Source organism: Heptranchias perlo, unplaced genomic scaffold (assembly GCF_035084215.1).
Source record: "Heptranchias perlo isolate sHepPer1 unplaced genomic scaffold, sHepPer1.hap1 HAP1_SCAFFOLD_612, whole genome shotgun sequence".
Taxonomy (NCBI): Eukaryota; Metazoa; Chordata; class Chondrichthyes; order Hexanchiformes; family Hexanchidae; genus Heptranchias; species Heptranchias perlo.
This window is the reverse complement of record NW_027139636.1, coordinates 25,364-35,061: the sequence shown is the minus strand read 5'-3', so window position 1 is coordinate 35,061 and position 9,698 is coordinate 25,364. Positions and strand designations below refer to the sequence as shown.

At 55.6% G+C, this 9,698-nt stretch overlaps 1 protein-coding gene across 1 annotated transcript in view; it reads right to left on the bottom strand.

Moving 5' to 3' along the window:
* Positions 1-263: 263 nt before the first annotated feature.
* LOC137317333 (kremen protein 2-like) overlaps positions 264-9,698 on the bottom strand; it is a gene marked incomplete at its 5' end in the record, with an annotated part of 29,811 nt that continues 20,376 nt past the window's right edge. Inside the window, 4 exons of the mRNA XM_067980745.1 lie at positions 264-507; positions 2,757-2,829; positions 2,923-3,396; positions 6,715-6,831. Of these exons, the coding sequence (XP_067836846.1) occupies positions 264-507; positions 2,757-2,829; positions 2,923-3,396; positions 6,715-6,831 (908 nt within the window). The remainder of the gene's footprint in view (positions 508-2,756; positions 2,830-2,922; positions 3,397-6,714; positions 6,832-9,698) is intronic.

Genomic DNA, 9,698 nt, shown 5'->3' with positions numbered 1-9,698 from the left:
GAGGGAGGGGTGGGTGGTGGTGAGGGAGGAGAGGGAAGGCAGAGGCCTGGAGGCCTGGCTTCCTGTAGATCTCCGACCGGCCGTCGGTCGCTGTAGAGGCCCTGGAGTTTGGCTAAGAGCACCATAGTTGGCCGTTCAAAGGTCCTTCTTTAGACTTCCTTGCTGGTTCGGGGAGGTGGGGTAAACTTTTGGGGACAAACCCCTCTCTGTCAAAAAGTTGTGCCAAGCGAGAGTCAATTATACCAGGCTGTCATCTCCTGGAGCTAGATGGTGGAGATGAGAGACTTGAGCGAAGATTGGTTGGTGACTGATAGATTGTTGTACCCCTCGCAGAAGCAGCCATACTTGCTCCCGATGTCCTCCCCTCTGCCCTCGCTGCACAGGACCACCCTGGTGTGCCTGTAGGTCACAGACCAGGTCATACCTGCCGGACATTGGCATCGGTCCTTTGGCCTCTTGATCACGAGGACCCCGGACGAAGACTTCTTCTGGACAAAGAGGCAGGACCTACGAGGAGAGGAAGGGGGGCAAAGTTTAGTCACAGACAGAGCAGGCAAGCCCCCCTCCCGTCTGCATTCACGGGCTGCACTGTGACTCCCTCTCCTCGTTCTCCTCTTCCCCAGCCCTGCCCACAGAGGGAATTATGTACCAGTGAGCCCAAGATCTGTTGGGAGGGAAATCACTGGAGTCCATAATTAACGAGGAGAGGCAATATAAACTAGAGGGCACAACTCTACAAGGGGTACAGGAACAGAGCGATCTGGGGGTATATGTACACAAATCGTTGAAGGTGGCAGAGCAGGTTGAGAAAGCGGTTAAAAAAGCAGACGGGATCCTGGGCTTTATAAATAGAGGCAGAGAGTACAAAAGCAAGGAAGTCATGATGAACCTTTATAAAACACTGGTTCGGCCACAACTGGAGTATTGTGTCCAGTTCTGGGCACCGCACTTTAGGAAAGATGTGAAGGTCTCAGAGAGGGTGCAGAGGAGATTTACCAGAATGATTCCAGGGATGAGGGACTTTAGTGACGTGGATAGACTGGAGAAGCTGGGGTTGTTCTCCTCGGAACAGAGACGGTTGCGAGGAGATTTGATCGAGGTGTTCAAAATCATGAAGGGTCCAGACAGAGTAGATAGAGAGAAACTGTTCCCATTGGCGGAAGGGTCAAGAACCAGAGGACACAGATTTAAGGTGATTGGCAAAAGAACCAAAGGTGAGATGAGGAGAAACCTTTTTACCCAGCGAGTGGTGAGGATCTGGAATGCACTGCCCGAGGGGGTGGTGGAGGCAGATTCAATCATGGCCTTCAAAAGGGAACTGGATAAGTTCTTGAAGGGAAAACATTTGCAGGGCTACGGGGAAAGGGCGGGGGAGTGGGACTGGCTGGATTGCTCTTGCAGGGAGCCGGCACGGACTCGACGGGCCAAACGGCCTCCTTCTGTGCTGTAAACTTTCTACGATTGTATGAACACCTTGATAATATCAGCTGATCAGAGAGTGAGTGGATTTGTAAATGGTCGGTCATGCCCGACGGACCTGATCGAATTTTTGGAAGAGGTGACTAAAGCAGAGAACGGGGAAATGTCCACGGATGTTGTTTATATGGACTTCCAGAAGGCTTTCGATAAAGTAACTCATAAGAGACTTTTAGCTAAAGTTGGATTGAGGGCAAATTATTGACCTGGTTAGGAAATTGGCAGGAGATGGAGAGTAGGGATAATGGGCAGGTACTCAAATTGGCAGGATGTGACTAGTGGAGTCCCGCAGGGATTGGTGTTGGGGCCTCAATTATTCACTGTATTTATTAACGAGTCAGATGACGGGACGGAGAGACACATATCCAAATTTGCCGATGATACAAAGCTCGGCAGCATTGTGCGCAGTGTTGACGGAAGGATAAAATCACAGAGTGATGTCAGTAGATTAATGGGATGGGTGAAACTGTGGCAAATGGATTTCAACGTCGGCAAGTGTGAGGTCACCCACTTTGGACCTAGAAAGGTTAAATCAGGATACTTTCTAAATGGTGAATAGCTCGAAACAGTGGAGGTCCAATGAGACTTAGTGGGCCCGTGTACATCGATCGTTAAAATGTCATGGACAGGTACAGGAAATAATCAGAAAGGCCAATGGAACGCTGGCCTTTATATCTAGAGGACCAGAATACGAGGGGGTAGAAGTTATCCCACAGCTATACAAAACCCTGGTTAGACCACACCTGGAGTACGATGTCCAGTTCTGGGCACCGCACCTTCGGAAGGACATATTGGCCTTGGAGGGAGCGCAGCGTAGATTCACCAGAATGATACCCGGACTTCAAGGGTTAAACTCCGAGGAGAGGTCACACCCACTAGGCTTGCATTCCCGGGAATTTAGAAGATTAAGGAGATGATTTGATCGAAGCTTTCAAGATATGAAGGGGAACTGATGGGGTAGAGAGAGAGAGACTATTTCCGCTGGTTGGGGAGTCTAGGACGAGGGGGACAGAGCCTGAAAATCAGAGGCAGGACTTTCAGGAGTGAAGCTCGGAAAAACTTCGACACGCAAAGGGTGGGAGAAGTTTGGGACGCTCTTCCACAAACGGCAGTCGGCGCCAGCTCAATTGTTAATTTTAGATCCGAGATTCTAGTTATTAAGGGGAAAGGGGCTGAGGCAGGGAACAGGGAGTTAGGTCACAGATCGGCCGTTGGATGGCGGGACAGGCTCGAGGGGCCGAGCGGCCTCCTCCCGATCCTAGGTTCCCGGGGTTCCTTACCTCTTCCGCAGATGGTAAAGGAGGACGACGGCGATGGCGACAAAGATGGCCGTGGCTGCGTACATCGCCCAGGCTGCAAGAGAAAAAAACAACGGGAGAGGTAACAGAGAGTGAGGGTTGGAGAGGAAGAGGAGGAGGAGGAGGAGGAGCGAAAACTCTCTCTCACTGGTGGGCCTTGAGAGGCCCCGGGCCGGGCCACTCTCCCGACGCGCAGGCCCCGGGCCGGGCCACTCTCCCGACGCGCAGGCCCCGGGCCGGGCCACTCTCCCGACGCGCAGGCCCCGGGCCGGGCCACTCTCCCGACGCGCAGGCCCCGGGCCGGGCCACTCTCCCGACGCGCAGGCCCCGGGCCGGGCCACTCTCCCGACGCGCAGGCCCCGGGCCGGGGCCACTCTCCCGACGCGCAGGCCCCGGGCCGGGGCCACTCTCCCGACGCGCAGGCCCCGGGCCGGGCCACTCTCCCGACGCGCAGGCCCCGGGCCGGGCCACTCTCCCGACGCGCAGGCCCCGGGCCGGGCCACTCTCCCGACGCGCAGGCCCCGGGCCGGGCCACTCTCCCGACGCGCAGGCCCCGGGCTGCGATAGGCCCCTGTACACTCGGGGCTCATGACGTTAGGCCTGAGCCTAACCCACTGAGCGACTGCAATGGAAGAACCTCCCATCGATACCTTCCCCTGATACCTCCCCTCGATACCTCCCCTCGATACCTCCCCTCGATACCTTCCCCTGATACCTCCCCTCGATACCCCCCTCAATACCTCCCCTCAATACCTCCCTCAATACCTCCCCTCAATACCTCCCTCAATACCTCCCCTCAATACCTCCCTCGATACCTCCCCTCGATACCTCCCATCGATACCTCCCCTCGATACCTTCCCCTGATACCTTCCCCTGATACCTTCCCCTGATACCTCCCCTCGATACCTCCCCTCGATACCTCCCCTCGATACCTCCCCTCGATACCTCCCCTCGATACCTCCCCTCGATACCTCCCCTCGATACCTCCCCTCGATACCTCCCCTCGATACCTCCCCTCGATACCTCCCCTCGATACCTCCCCTCGATACCCCCCTCAATACCTCCCCTCAATACCTCCCCCAATACCTCCCCTCAATACCTCCCCTCAATACCTCCCTCAATACCTCCCTCAATACCTCCCCTCAATACCTCCCCTCAATACCTCCCTCAATACCTCCCCTCGATACCTCCCCTCGATACCTCCCCTCGATACCTCCCCTCGATACCTCCCCTCGATACCTCCCCTCGATACCTCCCCTCGATACCTCCCTCAATACCTCCACCGATTGTTCCCCACGATACCTCCCTCGATACCACCCTAAATACGTCCCCTCGATACCTCCCTCGATTCCTCCCTCGATTACTCCCCTCGATACCTCCCCTCAATAGTTACCCTCGATACCTCCCCTCGATACCTCCCTGGTTTCCTCCCGCGATACCTCCCTTGACAGTTCCCCTCGATACCTCCGTTGATATTTCCCTCAATACCTCCCCTCGATATCTCCCCTCCATTCCTCCACTCGATACCACCCTCGATACCTCCCCTCGATACCACCCTCAATACCTCCCCTCGATACCTCCCCTCCATTCCTCCACTCGATACCACCCTCGATACCTCCCCTCGATACCACCCTCGATCCCACCCCTCGATATCACCCTCGATGCCTCCCCTCGATACCACCCTTGATACTTCTCCTTGATACCACCCTCGATTCTTCCCCCTGATACCTCCCCTCAATACCACCCTCGATACCTCCCCCTGATACCTCCCCTCGATTCCTCCCCTCGATTCTTCCCCCTGATACCTCCCCTCGATACCACCCTTGATACTTCTCCTTGATACCTCCCCTCGATAACTCCCCTCGATTCCTCCCCTCGATACCTCCCCCTGATACCTCCCCTCAATACCACCCTCGATACCTCCCCCTGATACCTCCCCTCGATTCCTCCCCTCGATACCTCCCCCTGATACCTCCCCTCGATACCACCCTTGATACTTCTCCTTGATACCTCCCCTCGATAACTCCCCTCGATTCCTCCCCCTGATACCTCCCCTCAATACCACCCTCGATACCTCCCCCTGATACCTCCCCTCGATTCCTCCCCTCGATACCTCCCCCTGATACCTCCCCTCGATACCACCCTCGATACCTCCCCTTGATACCTCCCCTCGATACCACCCTCGATACCTCCCCTCGATACCACCCTCGATACCTCCCCTTGATACCTCCCCTCGATACCACCCTCGATACCTCCGCTCGATACCCCCCTCGATTCCTCCCCTCGATACCTCCCCCTGATACCCCCCTCGATATCTCCCCTGGATACTACCCTCGATACCTCCCCTCGATACCACCCTCGATACCACCCCTCGATTCCTCCCCTCGATACCTTCCCTCGATACCTCCCCTCGATACCTCCCTCGATACCACCCCTCGATACCTCCACTCAATACCCCCCTCGATACTTCTCCTCGATACCTCCCCTCAATATCTCCGCTCGATTCCTCCCCTCGATACCTCCCCTCGATACCTCCGCTCGATACCTCCCCTCGATACCTCCCTCGATACCTCCCCTCGATACCTCCCCGATACCTCCCCCTGATACCTCCCCTCGATACCTCCCCGATACCTCCCCCTGATACCTTCCCTCGATACCTCCCCCTGATACCTCCCCTCGATACCTCCCCTCGATACCTCCCCTCGATACCTCTCCTCGATACCTCCCTCGATACCTCCCCTCGATACCTCCCTCGATACCTCCCCTCGATACCTCCCTCGATACCTCCCCCTGATACCTGCCCTCGATTCCTCCCCAAAATACCTCCCACTCGATACCTCCCCTCGATACCTCCCCGATACCTCCCCCTGATACCACCCTCAATACCTCCCCTCGATACCTCCCCCTGATACCTACCCTCGATTCCTCCCCGATACCTCCCCCTCGATACCTCCCCTCGATACCACCCTCGATCCCACCCCTCGATACCACCCTCGATGCCTCCCCTCGATACCACCCTCGATACCTCCCCTCGATACCTCCCCTCGATTCCTCCCCCTGATACCTCCCCTCGATACCTCCCCCTGATACCTCCCTGATACCTCCCCTCGATACCTCCCCGATACCTCCCCTCGATACCTCCCCCTGATACCTCCCCTCGATACCTCCCCCTGATACCTCCCCTCGATACCTCCCCTCGATACCTCCCCTCGATACCTCCCCTCGATACCTCCCCCTGATAACTCCCTCGATACCTCCCCTCGATTCCTCCCCTCGATAGCCCCCCTCGATACCTCCCCCTGATACCTCCCCTCGATTCCTCCCCTCGATCCCACCCCTTGATCCCACCCCTCGATCCCACCCTCGATACCTCCCCGATACCTCCCCTCGATACCTCCCTCGATACCTCCCCCTGATACCTCCCCGATACCTCCCCTCGATACCTCCCTCGATACCTCCCCCTGATACCTCCCTCGATACCTCCCTCGATACCTCCCCCTGATACCTCCCCGATACCTCCCCTCGATACCTCCCTCGATACCTCCCCCTGATACCTCCCTCGATACCTCCCCTTGATACCTCCCACGATACCTCCCCTCGATACCTCCCCCTGATACCTCCCTCGATACCTCCCTCGATACCTCCCTCGATACCTCCCCCTGATACCTCCCTCGATACCTCCCTCGATACCTCCCTCGATTCCTCCCCTCGATAGCTCCCACGATACCTCCCCCTGATACCTCCCTCGATACCTCCCCTCGATACCTCCCCACGATACCTCCCTCGATACCTCCCTCGATACCTCCCTCGATACCTCCCCTCGATTCCTCCCCTCGATTCCTCCCCTCGATCGCTCCCCTCGATTGTAGCCGTCCCTGGCCCCCCCCCCCCCCCTCGTAGGGTCGCCATGCGGACAGGTGGAGGAGGGCGGTCACTTTACCTGCGATGGAGGTCACCTTCCCTGCGGAGACACTCGAGTTCAGCCTCTCAGCCATCGTCGGGGGCAACTGCGCGAATCCTGTGACATCATCACCCTGCGACGAATTGTCCTGGAGCCCTAGGTCAAAGGGTAAAGCCAGTTGGGTTAGAAGGAACGTGGGCAATGGCCGACCTCTCCCTGGCCACCGTCTGAGGCCGAATCAGCCCGTCCGTGACCCCGGCCTCCTATCTGACCCTGGGATAAGCTTCTGACCCCATCTCCCCTCCGTCACCCAGACCTCCGACTCCCACCTCTGTATCGTCGCCCGTCTCCGCCCCCTGCCTCAGCTCATCTGCTGCTGAAACCCTCACCCCGTGCCCTCTGTGACCTCCAGACTCGGACTGTTCCAATGCTCTCCTGGCCGGCCTCCCACCTTCCACCCTCCGTAACCCTCAACTCATCTAAAACTCCCGCTGCCCCCCCGTATCCTAACTCGCACCCAGTCCCGTTCACCCATCACCCCCCCCTGTGCTCGCTGGACCGACATTGGCTCCCGGTCCGGGAACGCCTCGATTTTAAAATTCTCATCCTCGTGTTCAAATCCCTCCATGGCCCCTCGCACCCCCCTCCCTATCTCTGTAACCTCCTCCAGCCCTCCGACAACCCTCCGAGATATGAACATAAGAACATAAGAAATAGGAGCAGGAGTAGGCCAATCGGCCCCTCGAGCCTGCTCCGCCATTCAATAAGATCATGGCTGAACTGATCCTAATCTCAAATCTAAATTCATGTCCAATTTCCTGCCCGCTCCCCGTAACCCCTAATTCCCTTTACTTCTAGGAAACTCTCGATTTCTGTTTTAAATTTATTTAATGATGGAGCTTCCACAGCTTCCTGGGGCAGCAAATTCCACAGACCTACCACCCTCTGAGTGAAGAAGTTTCTCCTCATCTCAGTTTTGAAAGAGCAGCCCCTTATTCTAAGATTATGCCCCCTAGTTCTAGTTTCACCCATCCTTGGGAACATCCTTACCACATCCACCCGATCAAGACCCTTCACAATCTTATATGTTTCAATAAGATCGCCTCTCATTCTTCTGAACTCCAATGAGTAGAGTCCCAATCTACTCAACCTCTCCTCATATGTCCGCCCCCTCATCCCCGGGATTAACCGAGTGAACCTTCTTTGTACTGCCTCGAGAGCAAGTATGTCTTTTCTTAAGTATGGAGACCAAAACTGTATGCAGTATTCCAGGTGCGGTCTCACCAATACCTTATATAACTGCAGCAATACCTCCTTGTTTTTATATTCTATCCCCCGAGCAATAAAAGCCAACATTACGTTGGCTTTCTTGATCACCTGCTGCATCTGCATACCAACTTTTTGATTTTCTTGCACTAGGACCCCCAGATCCCTTTGTACTGCAGTACTTTCCAGTTTCTCGCCTTTAAGATAAGAACTTGCTCTCTGATTTTTCCTGCCAAAGTGCATAACCTCACATTTTCCAATATTGTATTGCATCTGCCAAATCTCCACCCACTCACCCAGCCTGTCTATATCCCCCTGTAGGTTTTTTATGTCCTCCTCACTCTCTACTTTCCCTCCCATCTTTGTATCATCCGCAAACTTTGATACGTTACACTCGGTCCCCTCCTCCAAATCGTTAATATAGATTGTAAAGAGTTGGGGACCCAGATCTCTGCTCTCCTCCAATTCCGGCCTCTTGTCCATCCCCCCGATTCCCATCGCTCCACCATTGGCGGCCGTGCCTTCACCTCCCTGGACCCTAAGCTCTGGAATTCCCTCCCTAAACCTCTCCGCCTCCCTCTCTCTCCTCCTTTAAGACGCTCCTTAAAACCTCCCTCTTTGACCAAGCTTTTGGTCACCTGTCCTAATATCTCCTTATGTGGTTCGGGGTCAAATTCTGTTTGATGATCGCTCCTGGGAGGCGCCTTGGGGACGTTTTTAGAGGTCAAAGGTGGTGATATTTAGTTGTTGTTGATAATGATTCCAACACTGGGAATGGGTGAGCGACTGTATCCCAATGAAGTGTTAAGAAGTCTCAGGGTTGGATGAGACTCCCCGGGAGAGGCACCCATCTGCTTTCATTCAGGAGACTCTTGCCAAGTTTCCAAAGACTACAGGGTGACCGCAGACCTAACAACACAGAGAGTCAAACTCCCCACCCCTCAGTGATGGCACGCAGCTGATTTCAAGTCACGCAGCAGGCTTGGGAGATGTTCGACCGGGTGTCACAGTGCGTTAGATACACTGTCCTTTCCCCCTCTGGGACCGGGTCTCACAGTGCGTTAGATGCACTGTCCTTTCCCCCTCTGGGACCGGGTCTCACAGTGTGTTAGATACACTGTCCTTTCCCCCTCTGGGACCGGGTCTCACAGTGCGTTAGATACACTGTCCTTTCCCCCTCTGGGACCGGGTCTCACAGTGTGTTAGATACACTGTCCTTTCCCCCTCTGGGACCGGGTCTCACAGTGCGTTAGATACACTGTCCTTTCCCCCTCTGGGACCGGGTCTCTCAGTGCGTTAGATACACTGTCCTTTCCCCCTCTGGGACCGGGTCTCTCAGTGCGTTAGATACACTGTCCTTTCCCCCTCTGGGACCGGGTCTCACAGTGTGTTAGATACACTGTCCTTTCCCCCTCTGGGACCAGGTCTCACAGTGTATAAGATACACTGTCCTTTCCCCCTCTGGGACCGGGTCTCACAGTGTATTAGATACACTGTCCTTTCCCCCTCTGGGACCGGGTCTCACAGTGCATTAGATACACTGTCCTTTCCCCCTCTGGGACCGGGTCTCACAGTGCGTTAGATACACTGTCCTTTCCCCCTCTGGGACCAGGTCTCACAGTGCGTAAGATACACTGTCCTTTCCCCCTCTGGGACCGGGTCTCACAGTGTGTTAGATACACTGTCCTTTCCCCCCTCTGGGACCGGGTGTCACAGTGCGTTAGATACACTGTCCTTTCACCTCTGGGACTATTACC